Source organism: Oncorhynchus tshawytscha, linkage group LG10 (assembly GCF_018296145.1).
Source record: "Oncorhynchus tshawytscha isolate Ot180627B linkage group LG10, Otsh_v2.0, whole genome shotgun sequence".
NCBI classification, from domain to species: Eukaryota; Metazoa; Chordata; class Actinopteri; order Salmoniformes; family Salmonidae; genus Oncorhynchus; species Oncorhynchus tshawytscha.
In genome coordinates, this window is record NC_056438.1 from 66,582,539 (window position 1) to 66,598,655 (window position 16,117).

Here is a 16,117-nt window from a genome sequence, read left to right on the forward strand (position 1 = left end):
ATAAAATCACCCTTGTTACACAACAACGAATATGCAGTGCTAGTGCCTCTGTGAAATGTTTACAACATAATCAGTTCTACTATTGTACAGCTTGTCGAAGCTGGCAAGCAGCAGTGTTTGTGAGAATTTTTAAAAATAATAATAATACAAAATACATACACACTACCATTCAAAAGTTTGGAGGTTACTTAGAAATGCCCTTGTATTTTAAAGAAAAGCACTTTTTTGTTGTTGATTAAAATAACATCAAATTGATCAGAAATACAGTGTAGACCTTGTTAATGTTGTAAATGACTATTGTAGCTGGAAACGTCAGATTTATTATAATTTTAAAAGGCTAATTGATCATTAGAAAACCCTTTTGCAATTATGTTAGCACAGCTGAAGAAGCAATAAAATGGACATTCTTTAGACTAGTTGAGTATCTGGAGCATCAGCATTTGTGGGTTTGATTACAGGCAGCAAAATGGCCAGAAACAAAGGACTTTTTTCTGAAACTCATCAGTCTATTCTTGTTCTGAGAAATAAAGGCTATTCCATGTGAGAAATTGCCAAGAAACTGAAGATCTCGTACAACGCTGTGTAATACTCCCTTCATAGAACAGGGCAAACTGGCTCTAACCAGAATAGAAAGAGGAGTGGGATGCCCCGGTGCACAACTGAGCAAGAGAACAAGTACAATAGAGTGTCTAGTTTGAGAAATAGACACCTCACAAGTCCTCAACTGGCAGCTTCATTAAATAGTACCCACAAAACACCAGTCTCAACATCGACAGTGAAGAGGCGACTCCGGGATGCTGGCCTTCTAGGCAGAGTTGCAAAGATAAAAACACATCTCAGACTGGCCAATAAAAAGAAAAGATTAAGATGGGAAAAAGAACACAGACACTGGACAGAGGAACTCTCCCTAGGAGGCCAGCATCCCGGAGACGCCTCTTCACTGTTGATGTTGAGACTGGTGATAAGATACAATACCAGTCAAAAGTTTGGACACCTACTCATTCAAGGGTTTTTCTTTATTTTTACTATTTTCTACATAGTAGAAATATAGTGAAGATATCAAAACTATGAAATAACACATATGGAATCATGTAGTAACCAAAAAAGTGTTAAACAAATCAAAATAGTAGCCACCCTGTGCCTTAATGACAGCTTTGCACACTCTTGGCATTCTCTCAATCAGCTTCACCTGAAATGCTTTTCCAACAGTCTTGAAGGAGTTCATACATATGCTGAGCACTTGTTAGCTGCTTTTCCTTCACTCTGTGGTCCAACTCATCCCAAACCATCTCAATTGGGTTGAGATTGGGTGATTGTGGAGGCCAGGTCATCTGATGCAGTACTCCATCACTCTCCTTCTTGGTCAAATAGCCCTTACACAGCCTGGAGGTGTGTTTTAGGTCATTGTCCTGTTGAAGAACAAATGATAGTCCCACTAAGTGCAAGCCGGATGGGATGGCGTGTCGCTACAGAATGCTGTGGTAGCCATGCTGGTTAAGTGTGCCTTGAATTCTAAATAAATCACGACAGTGTCACCAGCAAAGCACCCCCACACTATCATACCTCCTCCTCCATGCTTCACAGTGGGAACCACACATGCGGAGATCATCCGTTCACCTACTCTATGTCTCACAAAGACACTGCGGTTGAAACCAAAAAACTCACGTTTAGACTTATCAGACCAAAAGACAGATTTCCACCAGTCTAATGTCCATTGCTTGTGTTTCTTGGCCCAAGCAAGTCCCTTCTTCTTATTGGTGTCCTTTAGTAGTGGTTTCTTTGCAGCAATTTGATCACAGAGGCCTGATTCACTCAGTCTCCTCTGAACAGTTGATGTTGAGATGTGTCTGTTTACTTGAACTCTGTGAAGCATATATTTGGGCTGCAATCTGAGATGCAGTTAACTCTAATGAATGTATCCTCTGCAGCAGAGGTAACTCTGGGTCTTCCTTTCCTGTCCTCATGAGAGCCAGTTTCATCATAGCGCTTGATGGTTTTTGCGACTGCACTTGAAGAAATTTTCAATGTTCTTGAAATTTTCCGGTTCGACTGATCTTCATGTCTTAAAGTAATGATGGACTGTCGTTTCTCTTTGCTTATTTGAGCTGTTCTTGCCATAATATGGACTTTGGTCTTTTACCAAATTGGGTTATCTTCTGTATAGCACCCCTACACTGCACCCCTATGTTCTTATGTTGTGATATTTCTGTGAAATCAGTCAGGACAGCTACTTGTAAAATTATTTCTGAAAATACAAATAAAACAATTATTTTTGTCTGCAGAATAAATTTATTCACAAAAATTAATTAAAAACAGAAAATGCATTGGTTTATGGAATTGGTACAAATAATGACATCTCTAGCCATTGCTCATAAGAAGTTATACAATTTTCTTGCTCACAATACCTATGGTTATGCATGAGATGTGATACCTGAGATTGACATACTTGGGTGTAAATTTACAACTCTTTGTAGATTGAAACCAAGTTAAAATTGCAAGTTAGTTTAATAGGTTGAAAATAGCAACATCAAAGGAGGACATTTACAGATGGAGGGGAGGGGGGAGTCTGCGGAGGATCAGTTTTCTGAGTAGCCTTGAATATTAGTGGGACGGGGTTCTAGGCCCAGGCTGAATAATACAGGCAGTATGGAAAATATAACTATATATAAATGATACGTTTGTATACTAACCATCCAGACAGAGTCAATGACTATAACATTTACTGGCTTTTATGTCCACCTCTTTCTCTTTATTGTACTTCATATCCTCTCTCTTTTTTTTTCTCCCTTTCACTGCCCTCTTTCTCTCTCCCTCTCTTGATTCCCATGGCAACAGCTTCATCAAAACACATACTGACTGGACTGTTCTTCATCATGTCTTTCACTCCCCTCTCATCCACATCTCTCCTCCTCTCCCTCACCCCCCCACTCTGTGCCTCCTTTTTGCCTGTGCCCTCATCTTCTCCATCCTCATTCCACCCTCGTTCTGTCTCGCTGACTTTGTCATGCTCTGGCTTTCCTTCCATCTTTCTCTCCTTATCTTGCTGTCCCAAAGTCCTGTGTACCTTTCCCTTTCCACTGTCTCTGTCTGTCTCTCTCCTCTCCCTCTGGTGCTGCTGTTGTCTGAGGTTCAGTGCAGTTATTCGGCAATGATGGGGCTTGGGTGGTACCACTGGCACTGATCTTGCTTGATACACTTTAGGGGGTGTTTGTTGTTTAGACACGACCAGCACTCTCCCCACCCCTTTTTCAGACCCCACTTTACTATCCATCGCTTCATTTTCTCCCTCATATTTTTTGTTGTTGTTTATCTGGATCTCTTTCAGTTCTTCTTCTCTTTCCTCTATTGTTGGTGTCTTTAGTTGATCTTTCGTCTCTCCTTTCTTCTTCTTCTCATCTGTCTCCCGTTGGACCACACGTATACTATCTCCTTCTTCCTCCCAGATTACATCTCCCACTTCCATCTCTTTCTCTCCCTCTTCATATCCCTCTCCCACAACATCCTTTATAAGATCTATATCTCTTTGTCTTCTCTCTAAAACGTGCTGTGCCTCTAGATCCTGTTTCTCATTATCAATCGACATCTTTTCTACCCTCTCTTCAGCTGCCTCTTCCTCAGTCTCTCCCATGGTATCCACACCTTCCACCCTCTCTTCAGCTGCCTCTTCCTCAGTCTCTCCCATGGTATCCACACCTTCCACCCTCTCTTCAGCTGCCTCTTCCTCAGTCTCTCCCATGGTATCCACTCCTTCAGCTGCCTCTTCCTCAGTCTCTCCCATGGTATCCACTCCTTCAGCTGCCTCTTCCTCAGTCTCTCCCATGGTATCCACTCCTTCAGCTGCCTCTTCCTCAGTCTCTCCCATGGTATCCACTCCTTCAGCTGCCTCTTCCTCAGTCTCTCCCATGGTATCCACTCCTTCAGCTGCCTCTTCCTCAGTCTCTCCCATGGTATCCACTCCTTCAGCTGCCTCTTCCTCAGTCTCTCCCATGGTATCCACTCCTTCAGCTGCCTCTTCCTCAGTCTCTCCCATGGTATCCACTCCTTCAGCTGCCTCTTCCTCAGTCTCTCCCATGGGATCCACCGCTTTCTTCGCCTCTTCTTTTGCACTCATCTCTTCACTTGCCTTACTCTCATCTATCTCTTTCTGTTGTACTCCAATCATCTCTCCATCTTCTTTGGTTTCTATCACCTCCTCTATAAATGTACTTCCCTCAGTCTCTCCTTCCCTATCCTTCCTCTCTCCACTTTCCATCATGTCATCCCTCACTACTATGCTCATCATCTCTTCATAAATTACCTCTTCCTGCTTTGTGTCATCATCTCCTACTTCCCTTTCATCACCTGCTATCATGTCATCCTCTTCTTCAATCATTCCTCCTTGTTCCTTCTCCACTCCCACCCTAACCCCCACATAATTTTCTTCTGTTTTTTCCAATTCCTTTAATACCTCTCTCTCCTCTCTTTTGCCCATATCTCCCTCGCTCTCACATGCTGTTTCTTCTCCCTCTTGTTTGTCCCATCCTCCCCCGTTTCTATCATCTCTTTCCTCCATCACTTCCTCTACCTTCTTCTCCTCTCCATTTTCCTTCTCTCCCGCTCTCTCCCTCTTAGCACTTTTTTCAGGATGCTCTTTTACATCCCCAGCTGAATCTCTAGAAACCTCCTCTGATCGCTCATTGACTATGTTCTCTGGCTCTTCAGCACAGGAAACAATAAGACAGGCCGTGAGTAAATGCTCTTGTGGGTTTTCTGCCTCGGCTTCGCTCACTGTATCACCATTATAACCCTCTGAAATCACACCTTCTTCAGCACATTGACTCTTCAGGACCTCTTCCTCGTCTTTGAGCTTCAGATGAACTCTAGTGGTCTGCAGTGAGGCCTCCTCACAGTCCGTTGATGCGGATGCTGAAGCGTGGCTCTTCTCAATGTCATCTGGAGTTTCCTCTTCCTCCATGATGCTGGTTTCAACCAAGTGACAACTTTCTTCTATGTCAGTGCTGCAAAGTGAAGGCGATCTATGATGACAAGTAACATTTATCAAGTACATTTATCCTGATCTGCTGTTCTTCACTTTATAAATAACCTGCCTCTGTCTGCTTACCTTTCTGTGCAAGTATTGGTCAGGGTGTCTGCCTGGTTTTTCTCCTGGCTGTCTCGATCCTGTTCTGCATCCTCCTCCTCCACCAGTTTCATCGCTTCCAGACTATTCTTTTCTTCAGCTTTGCTATACTTCAAAACCTCCACTGATTGGTGACAGCAGTCAGGGGAATCAATGTCCAAGTGCTCAGGGGGAATTCTGGCCTCAGAACTAGGAATTGGTCCATCATCAGAGGCACCGTCCAGTGGTTGTGAGGGCACAGGGGCTGGGGACAAACTGTTCTCCAAGTCAGTCTGAGGTCCACTCCATGTCAGTCTGTTGAACACCAAACTAGATGGTAGACTTTTACAGAACATGTCATCATCATCCTCCTCATCTTCTTTGTCGTAATCATCACCTTCTTCATCCTCCTCTTCTTCTTCTTCTTCAGAGGAGGAGGAAGACAGAGCAGGCAGGAAGGGCCGGGACATGTAAGGCAGACTCATTGACTTGTTGGCTCGCCCATACTGATCTATGCTTAGAGGCCTGTGTATGGGCGTTTGTGTCTGTATTTGTGTCTGTGCGTCTACAGGTGGCCGTGTGACAGGGTCTGGTCTGTCATGTGAGAGTCCTGGGGATCTATGCTCCACCTCGTCTTCATACTCATCATCCCCATGATGAGGCTCCACTGAGAACTCTTGGAACATCTGGGAGGAGAGAGGATGGAAAAGAGAGGTTAGGATCATAACTAAATGATTAAACACACAGACACACACAAAGAAACAGACAGACACAGACACATACACACCTGGCTGGAGACACTGCTGTCCATAAGGTCAAGGAATCCAAAAGTATCCTGAAAGTCCAGTGGACAGTCCTGGTCTTGTTCATCGTCCTCCTCCATCAGAGGAAATGGCAAATCTATGGCAACTACTTCATTTCTGACACCTGACATATCTGGGGCATCCAGGGCAGTCTGCACAGAGCCTTTCATATCTGAGGAGTAAAGGCAAATGTTACAGATTGACACAAATGTCGTATCCAAGTGAATTTCACTCCAACCGGTAACTATAAACCTACTACCATGACTATTGTACTTCCCTTATTACGCAAATTATGTTTATTTAAACACATAAATGATTAGACATACCCATGTATTCTCCCTCTTCATCCTCATCGTTGTCATGGTTTTCTGCATCCCCTTCTCCACCCTCACCCTGACTCTCTTCAATGCTCTCTTCTGATGGCTTAGATACACAGTCCCCATTCACTTCCTCTTCTCTCTCCTCTTCTCCTCTTTCCCATTTTTCTTCAACTTTATCTTCCTCACCTCTCCTCTCCCCTGTTACCTCTTCATCTCTTCTCTTGCCTAGGTCAGTCTTGTCCTCCCTCTTAACTTCTACTCGGATGTGCCTTTCCCCTTCCCCTTCCCCTCCCTCCTGTCTGTCACCCTCCCTTGCCTCCTGTCTGTCACCCTCCCTTGCCTTCTGTCTCTCCCCCTCCCTTCCCTTCCGTCTGTCACCCTCCCCGCCCTCTCCTTTATCTCCACTCTCCTGTCCTCCTCTATGGTTGCCCCTGTCCGCTCCACCCCCCTGCAGCACCCCAAAGGCCAGGCCTGATGTGATGTGAAGGGGTACTGTGACCGAGAAAGGTCCGGAGATGTGGATCCCTGCCCGCCGGTCGGATTTGCTGGAGAGTCCTGGGGATCTAGATGGGGGTTGCAGAGCCTCAGTGCTGTTGCCCCCACCACAGTGACTGTCCAGTCGACTGTATATGCCCTGTGTTCCCCCGCCCCCGCTCACTACACTCACACTAGCCCCCTGACCCCTCCGGTAGGTCACAGCATACCCGCTGCCCATATCACCACCACTACTGGATGCCCCTCCCTCTGCACCCCCCTGGGTACAGGGAGAGGGCTGAGCCAAGGGGGACATCACAGTGGAAGGGGGTCGTTGTCTGGAACCTGAGAGTTATTGTAAACATTCACATTAGTCTACACAAAACTGTCATAATTGTAAGACTATAGTACTACTGAACACAGAAAATAAATGATTACTTAGCCTTACCAGTATGCATTCATTTAATTACTATAAAAACATATTCACCAACATCTATACAATAAGATAAAGACTGGGTAAACAAGTAAGGAAATGCACCTTCATGCGGATAGGGCACAGAGCTCAGGGAATCCATGCTCTTCGCTGGCCTCAAGACAGTTCTCTCTTTTTCTACAGATGGAAGGATGATTGTCAAACTCAAAATAATCATTATTACCATTGCAAAGCCATGCATTGAATTAAAGATAACATCAGTGTGTCACTCACCTTTGGCCGAGTTCTTGTTCCTCCGTCTCGGGTCATGGAGTCTGCCTCCTAAATTGAAGATGGACTTCCACTTCCTGCCCTTAAGAGATCCCTTCCTCCTGAAGTAGAGAATGTTACTTCTGTTACTCTGGCCAGGATTTTTCTACACCACGTGACCTGGCCATGTAGGAAAAACTATATGCCCTAATTACTAACCTATCTATTACCATTACGAACACTAAACCTCTTCCAACCTCAACCACTATACTGCTACTATCTTGATGATAAATTGGCATAAACTTTTTTTTTTTGTGTGAATTTGCTTACTTGTCTGTCCCATCTATGATGGCGTGGTAGGAACGCATGGCAGGGGGACCGTCCCCTGGACTGATGTTGCCTAACTGGAATGGAATGGCCCGGAAGAAAGGTTCCTCTGGATTGTGTATAGAGGGAGATGGGAGTGACTTCCGGCGCTCCGTAATACCTTTAATAAGGAGGTGAAGAAGAGAGGGAGGAGATATGAGTGCTGTGAGTGAGTATCTATTCTCTATGGCTGAGAAAGAGAGACAGGGAGAGAGAAAGAGAGAGAGAAAAAGTGATGTACCTGAATCAGGAAACAGCTGGGGCACGTGGGTGAGGATGAATTCCACCACGATAGACTGGACCCTCACCTCCATAAAGGCTGCTGTACCGTTAAACCCTGACGCCTCAATGTCCTTTGACCTGCAAACAAACTCAGAGGATTAAACAACATTGAACAATGCAAACACCCTGTTTTAACTATATCTTCACGTCTTTCTCTCTCATGTACACTACCATTCAAAACTTTGGGGTCACTTACAAATGTCCTTGTTTTCCATGAAAACATACATGAAACGAGTTGCAAAATGAATAGGAAATATAGACGAGACAATATTATAAATAATGACAAGATTATAAATAATGATTTTTAATTGAAATAATAATTGTGTACTTCAAACTTTGCTTTCGTCAAAGAATCCTCCCTTTGCAGCAATTACAGCCCTGCAGACCTTTGGCATTCTAGCTGTCAATTTGTTGAGGTAAACTGAAGAGATTTCACCCCATGCTTCCTGAAGCACCTCCCACAAGTTGGATTGGCTTGATGGGCACTTCTTACGTACCATACGGTCAAGCTGCTCTTACAGCTCAATAGGGTTGAGATCCGGTGACTGTGTTGGCCACTCCATTATAGACAGAATACCAGCTGACTGCTTCTTCCCTAAATAGTTCTTGCATAGTTTGGAGCTGTGCTTTGTCCTGTTGTAGGAGTAAATTGGCTCCAATTAAGCGCCGTCCACAGGGTATGGCATGGCGTTGTAAAATGGAGTGATAGCCTTCCTTCTTCAAGATCCCTTTTACCCTGTACAAATCTCCCACTTTACCACCAACAAAGCACCCCCAGACTATCACATTGCCTCCACCATGCTTGACAGATGGCGTCAAGCACTTCTCCACCATCTTTTCATTATTTCTGCGTCTCACGAATGTTCTTCTTTGTGATCCGAACACCTCAAACTTAGATTAGTCTGTCCATAACACTTTTTTACAATCTTCCTCTGTCCAGTGTCTGTGTTCTTTCGCCCATCTTAATCTTTTCTTTTTATTGGCCAGTCTGAGATATGGCTTTTTCTTTGCAACTCTGCCTAGAAGGCCAGCATCCCGGAGTCGCCTCTTCACTGTTGACGTGGAGACTGGTGTTTTGCTGGTACTATTTAATGAAGCTGCCAGTTGAGGACTTGTGAGGTGTCTGTTTCTCAAACTAGACACTCTAATGTACTTGTCCTCTTGCTCAGTTGTGCACCGGGGCCTCTCATTCCTCTTTCTATTCTGGTTAGAGCCAGTTTGCGCTGTTCTGTGAAGGGAGTAGTACACAGCGTTGTACCAGATCTTCAGTTTCTTGGCAATTTCTCACATGGAATAGCCTTCATTTCTCAGAACAAGAATAGACTGACGAGTTTCAGAAGAAAGGACTTTGTTTCTGACCATTTTGCGCCTGTAATCGAACCCACAAATGCTGATGCTTCAGATACTCAACTAGCCTAAAGGTCCAGTTTTATTGCTTCTTTAATCAGAACAACAGTTTTCAGCTGTGCTAACATAATTGCAAAAGGGTTTTCTAATGATCAATTAGTCTTTTAAAATTATAAACTTGGATTAGCTAACTGGAACACAGGCATTGGAACACAGCCATTGGAACACAGGAGTGATGGTTGCTGATAATGGGCCTGTTCTCCTATGTAGATATTCCATAAAAAATCTTCCTTTTCCAGCTACAATAGTCATTTACAACATTAACAATGTCTATACTGTATTTCTGTATTTCTGATCAATGTTATGTTATTTTAATGGACAAAAAACATGCTTTCTTTCAAAAACAAGGACATTTCTAAGTGACCCCAAACTTTTGAACGGTAGTGTACACACAAAACCACACACCTGAGAAGGTTCGGAGCCCAAACAATGGCGAGGTTCCGGGAATGCATATTGGTGTGTGAGGAGTGAGAAGCCATCTTGACAAGGTGGCGCATCAGGAACTCCAGAGTTCTGAGAAACCAGTGGGAGGGAGAAGGGGCAGAAAGAGATGGAAGTGGGATAGTTAATTTAAAAACTGTTTAAAAACATTTGAAACTGTTTGAGAATAACTATGCATGGCTAGAAAAGCAGTGCACAGCCTGAAATATACTAGTAAGTTCAAGAGATATGGTATGAAGAAAAGCAGAATTTACCTCTAGTTATAAACAGACGGTTGCAGGCCATGTAATATATGAAAACATACAGCAGTCATTTACACTTTCTATATCTATAGTGAAAGAGATAGTTAAATAGTAGAGGTTTACTTGTAATGGGGAGCGGGTAACTCTTTCAGCACATCCTTAATCTTAACCAGCCTCTCCTCCTCCAACTGAATCGCCACAGCTTCCTGATGGGTAAAGAGGTGTGAGGTTGATACAAAAAGGCATATGCCATCTTTATGCTGGGTCCCATTTAGTAGGTATGAAATGGGAGTAAATGTTTTCTAATCCGAACTTAATAAAACAAGAATTATCAATTTCAAAATGCTTTCTCCTTTTTGTTCTTACTGAACGCAACCCTGGTGTCTGTCCATGTCTCTGAATGACTATCAAGACAGGTACTCACAGCATATTTGTCATAGAGCTGGTATGTGAGGAGGGGATTGGGTAACTCTCTGAAGTAGGCCTTGCAGACAGAGCTGACACAGTGAATGTCCTGCAGGTACACATCCTTATTGAGATCCGGGGTCCCCTCACTGTCAAACTCACCCCTGTTTGGAGACAAACACAACATTTCACTGCTGTACACAGGCACACAAACACACAAACTCACACACCCCACTTACCTTAGTTTCTGTGTGTTGGATGACACCCCAGATAGCCTGTAGATCCCATCTACCACCCCATGCTCCTCAATGAATTCACTGCAGCTTCGCAGCACCTGGGGAACTGAGAGGGAGACAAGACCATGGTATTCAAGCTAATATTTAACATATTCTAGTCAATTGTCTGGGGAAACTTGGGACTTACTCTCCTGACAGGTAGTGGACAAGTGGTCCAACAGGTCACAGCCAAACACCTTCTCATTGTTCCCTCCTTTTCTCCGGAGTCTCCGCATCTCTTCTTTTCTCCTGCCTCAACCTCTCGCACATCCAGCCCTGTGTGTTTGTGTGTCTGATATATGTATTTTCTGTATAACTTGGTTAATGGTAACGTGACCATGAGGTGCTCATATACATTTACAATATACTGTTAATATGCAACAATGTGTTTTCTTCATTGCATTTTATTAAGTTTTATTGTTCCACTCTGTGATGTGCAGTGCTATATACTGTGATATAATGAGCTGTGTTTAAAGGCATTGTGCTAGGTCATGCTGTCTTTGTGGCACTCTGCAAAGTAAGAAACCAGCTAAATCGTCTTCTCAATATACGTACACCAACACAACACTTAATGTGATCATTTGTGAGCATCGCTCACAATCTACAGCATGCATCAGTCTTCACTTCCCCTTAATGTCTTCTTCACAAAATAAACAGGCCACACCCTTTACCCCAATACTCCTAGACTCCCTCTCAGTGCTGTGATTTGGGGAGACTTTAAAGTAAATAACGCCTAGTCTTCCTATGCTAATGGAACACTGACACCCCTAACCCCGGCTCTGGCTGTTCTCCGTGACCGATAAAGGCCTTCTCCTCCCTGCCTCTCGCAGCCATTGTGGCCCTCTCACTGCAGCGGAAGTCAATTGAATTGTATGTCGTTCTGACTGCAGGCCTGTCGAAGAACATGAAGCCTCTGAGCCTGACCCCACCTCTCCATCCCCCTGACCCCTACCATTCCACCCCTAACACACTGTCACTGCTACTCCTCTCAAGTTTCGGGCGACATTGAGGTAAAAACAAGAATAAAAAAGCGTAATAAAAAGTTGACTGTTCCTACCTTCACTCTGCACCGGCACAACCAAGCAGCAGCAAGCAATGACGCAAGAAACCACTAAACTTCCCCTGTCGACTTCCTGAGTCTCTTTCTCGCTCGCGTTCTCTTTCTGTATATCTCCTCCATTAGCTCTGCCTCTGTTGATTGGTAAATCAATGAAAGAGTAAATCATTCAAACTACCAATCTATTTCTCTTATCTAATGATCTTTGATTCAGATGACCAGTTTTATTCAGAAACAGTGGTCAGTTTAGACAATGCAAAATGTTTCAGTATAAACACATATAGCCTATTACACTGAAACATATTTTATTGCCTCATTTTGAGATGACATACAGTAACTCAACATTTTAAGGCAGCAGAGCAATTTCCAAACCTTAACTGAAAATCAAGTTGAATTGAGTTATTAACCTGACCTGATATGAGACTGTCCCTTGTGGCAAGACGTGACATCCCAGATAGTCATGCACTACCTAGACAATACAGACTAAATTACTCCTACATATTATTCATCTAAAAGCACAGATTGACTCTTTCATGAAGTACATTTTATTGAAAATAACATTTTTTTTACAGTTTTGTAGTACAAAATACATTGTTACCAATTGTAAATTAGTTGTTTAAAATAAAAGTGAAGAGCCGTCAACAGTCAAACATCAAAACCAATTCACAAATCAATTAGGAGGAAAAGCTTGTCAAATTGTCTCAAAACAAAGTTCCAGAAAAACTATGTAACTATGAACTATTTGTTCCATCTGGTCTGAGACAACATTAAACTTGTGTGTGGATCCCCAGGGTATGCGGGGGCCACGTATTGAGACACTGGACTCTCTCCTATGTGAGTTCTCTGATGTGACTTCATACCAGAGCGCTGAGTGAAGCATTTCCCACACTGTGTGCACTTGTAGGGCTTCTCTCCGCTGTGGACCACAGCATGTCTGATCAGGTTGCATTGCTTGGTGAAACTCCTGCCACACTGTTCACAGGTGTACGGTTTCTCTCCGGTGTGACTTCGGAGGTGTTCTTTTAGCTGCCAGAAACGTGGGAAGCTCTTCCCACAGAAGGTGCAGCTGAAACGCCTCTCGGTGGTGCCGCCCGACCTCCACTGAGTCCTCATTCTCTTCACCATGTTAAAACTACTGCGACTCAGGCTGTATCCAGAGAAGGTGGAGGTGGTGGCCATGTTTGACCCTGTCATGCACTCACTCAATCTCACTGTTGCTTCTGAAGCCCTGTATTGATGCTGCCTTGATTGTAGAGCTAAACTATTTCCATCATTATTGGAGTTCAGCATCTCACTGCTCTGTCCCTCTGGCATCTGTTGTCTAGTCTCATCAGCCAATGTTCTGACATGTCCTTTACTGTGTTTTTCTGCACTGAACATGTTAGCATGTGGTTTTCCTATAGAAGAGTGAAGTGATGGCGCTACATCATCTGTCATAGTAGGAACAGATGACAGTCCACTATGACATGGGTAAATTGAGATATTCTGAGAGTACTTTTCTGTGGAATGAAAGGAGAAATCTGGGTGGCCATCAGGGTCAGTGTCTCTGCCTGGATCCACAGAGGTCCACAACTGCCCATCAGACTCGTCCATGACAAACTGGTCAGGTCCTGCCAGGTTTGTGGTCTGATCCAGCTCCTCCTCTTTCTCATCTTTCACCATCACAAGTTCTAGTGAGTCCTCGTCTGGCCGGTGCTGCTCTGTGCTGAACACCTCTGTAGATGGGAGCCGGGGTGTTCCTGGTTCCTCTGGACGATCAGAATTTGGGTAATGTTTTACTGAGTCTTCGGAATATATGTTGGGTCGTGTGATGAAGTCCTCATCACAGTGCCGTTGCTCAAAGGATGGTGGTTTCCCAGGCTTGGAACCAGACTCTAAAGATTTGGGGAAAAACATAAAATAAACATTACAAAAGGCCCTTAACAGTTGCAAAACATGACTGCTTTAGAACTGACTGTGTCCATGCGCTACATAAGCCAGAACATAAAACACCAATGTAATTTGCAACGTGCATACCACCACACCCTCACAGTCTTTCATAGACAGACTGAGCCGTACCCCTTATGGTCACACCCACCCTCTCCAGTGATCCTGAACTCTTCCTGAGGGTCAGTCTTCCACACATCCTCTGCTGTCTCCTCATCTTTGATCAGTATGGGTTCAGTCTCCACTCTCTGCTCCACATCAGTAGGCTGTAACAGGGAACTGCAATTATTCCTCTGGGCACACACCATGTCTAACACTTTTCATAAAAGGTGATTTATCACACCTGGCACGGAGAGTCCTCTCTGCCTCTCCACTGTGAGCTACTCCTTTCCTTGTTCAAAACAATCTTGACAGGATATGACAATCTCTCTGTTGACATGGGGTAAAGAACTAGAAAATAATTGTATTCAGTGAAATATTAGGGTTATTCACACATTTGGGATTTTCTTCAGTTGTTCATGCAATCAAATTACTACCTTTTCTCCTATCTCGTCCTTGTGTCTTCTTCAGCTCGCTCTCCATCATTCGACACTTTCTTTTCAGTACATCAATATCTCGCTGGCTTTGGGTCATTTCCAAACGTATAACTGCACAGCTATCATCTACACGATTGTTTATTTCTGCTACAGCGGCTTTAGCTAATACCTCCATAATCGATACCAACTGCGACTGAAAACTGCAGCTGGCCATCTTGTAAAACCCAAATTACAGATTTGTATTATCTGTTTGAAGTCAATAGTCTACAATTTCCAAGCTAATGTGCAAAAACAATCCGTAGACCTTGATAAATAGCAACAATGTACGAAGTGGGAGATCCGTGCGCAATTTCAATCGCACTTCCGTTCAATTCGTGACGTAAATATTTATTACCGTAAATATGAGACTGCAACAGCCTTACAAACTTGGTAGAATTAGCACTGGCAAGGCAGGTATACTGATCAATAATATAGTGGGTGCCAGGCCCAGACGATCCTGCAGGTAAAGAAGCCGGATGTCCAGGGCTGGCATCCTTAAACTCAGTCTGCGGTTGTGAGCCCGGTCAGACTTAATGCCAAATTCTCTAAAACAATGTTGGAGGTGGCTTACGGTAGAGAAATTAACATTTAATTATCTGACAATAGCTCCGTTGGACATTCCTGCAGTCAGAATGACAATTGCATACTCCCTCAAAACTTGAGACATCTGTCACATTGTGTTATGTGACAAAACTGGACAATTTAGAGTGGCCTTTTATTATCCCCAGCACAAGGTGCACAACTGTTCTGCCTGCGGCTATGGAACCTTGACCTGTTCACCGGACGTGCTACCTGTCCTAGACCTGCTGTTTTCAACTCTCTAGAGATAGCAGGAGCAGTAGAGCTACTCTTAATGATTGGCTATGAAAAAGCCAACTGACATTTACTCCTGAGGTGCTGACTTGCTGCACCCTCGACAACTACTGTGATTATTATTATTTGACCATGCTGGTCATTTATGAACATTTGAACATCCTGGCCATGTTCTGTTATAATCTCCACCCAGCACAGCCAGAAGAGGACTGGCCACCCCTCATAGCCTGGTTCCTCTCTAGGTTTCTTCCTATGTTTTGGCCTTTCTACGGGGTTTTTCATTGCTTGCTGTTTGGGGTTTTAGGCTGGGTTTCTGTACAGCACTTTGAGATATCGGCTGATGTAAGAAGGGCTATATAAATAAATTTGATTTGATGTGTAATGATCATGCTGTTTAATCAGCTTCTTGATATGCTACACCTGTCAAGTGCAAGGATTAACTTGGCAAACGAGAAATGGAAACTAACAGGGATGTGAAATTTGTGCCCAAAATTTGAGAAAAATAAGCTTTTTGTGCATATGGAACATTTCAGGGATCTTTTATTTCAGCTCATGAAACATGGGACTAACACTCTACACATTGTGCTTATATTTTTGTTCAGTATACAGTTGAAGTTGGAAGTTTACATACACTTAGGTTGGAGTCATTCAAACTCGTTTTTCAACCACTCCACACATTTCTTGTTAACAAACTATAGTTTTGGCAAGTCGTTTAGGACATCTACTTTGTGTATGACACAAGTCATTTTTCCAACAATTGTTTACATACAGATTATTTCACTTATAATTCACTGTATCACAATTCCAGTGGGTCAGAAGTTTATATACACTAAGTTGACTGTGCCTTTAAACAGCTTGGAAAATTCCAGAAAATGATGTCATGGCTTTAGAAGCTTCTGATAGGCTAATTGACATCATTTGAGTCACCTGTGGATGTATTTCAAGGCCTAC

At 43.5% G+C, this 16,117-nt stretch overlaps 2 protein-coding genes across 6 annotated transcripts; both read right to left on the reverse strand.

Moving 5' to 3' along the window:
* Positions 1 to 2,256: 2,256 nt before the first annotated feature.
* Positions 2,257 to 11,991, reverse strand: LOC112260705 (calponin homology domain-containing protein DDB_G0272472). Of its 4 annotated transcripts, none has more exons than XM_042328871.1 (15): positions 11,853 to 11,991; positions 10,944 to 11,305; positions 10,760 to 10,862; positions 10,540 to 10,684; positions 10,239 to 10,321; positions 9,838 to 9,945; positions 7,985 to 8,103; positions 7,708 to 7,864; positions 7,402 to 7,499; positions 7,234 to 7,305; positions 6,228 to 7,040; positions 5,886 to 6,073; positions 5,102 to 5,784; positions 3,694 to 5,015; positions 2,257 to 3,639 (listed from the first exon to the last, which is right to left on the reverse strand). In XM_042328871.1, the coding sequence occupies exons 2-15, from the start codon at positions 11,029 to 11,031 to the stop codon at positions 2,750 to 2,752; spliced, it is 4,869 nt and encodes a 1,622-aa protein (XP_042184805.1). In that variant the 5' UTR covers positions 11,032 to 11,305; positions 11,853 to 11,991; the 3' UTR covers positions 2,257 to 2,749. The 4 variants fall into 4 exon arrangements, with proteins under 4 accessions (XP_042184805.1, XP_042184806.1, XP_024291770.2 ...); XM_042328872.1 differs by having other exon boundaries at positions 2,257 to 3,607; positions 3,662 to 5,015; XM_024436002.2 differs by having other exon boundaries at positions 2,257 to 4,997.
* Positions 11,992 to 12,140: 149 nt separating this feature from the next.
* LOC112260710 (zinc finger and SCAN domain-containing protein 2) lies at positions 12,141 to 14,831 on the reverse strand. Of its 2 annotated transcripts, none has more exons than XM_024436012.2 (4): positions 14,315 to 14,831; positions 14,122 to 14,228; positions 13,930 to 14,044; positions 12,141 to 13,726 (listed from the first exon to the last, which is right to left on the reverse strand). In XM_024436012.2, exons 1-4 carry the CDS (start codon positions 14,526 to 14,528, stop codon positions 12,591 to 12,593), a joined length of 1,572 nt encoding a protein of 523 aa, XP_024291780.1. In that variant the 5' UTR covers positions 14,529 to 14,831; the 3' UTR covers positions 12,141 to 12,590. The 2 variants fall into 2 exon arrangements, with proteins under 2 accessions (XP_024291780.1, XP_024291781.1); XM_024436013.2 differs by having other exon boundaries at positions 14,122 to 14,207; positions 14,315 to 14,829.
* Positions 14,832 to 16,117: the final 1,286 nt, after the last annotated feature.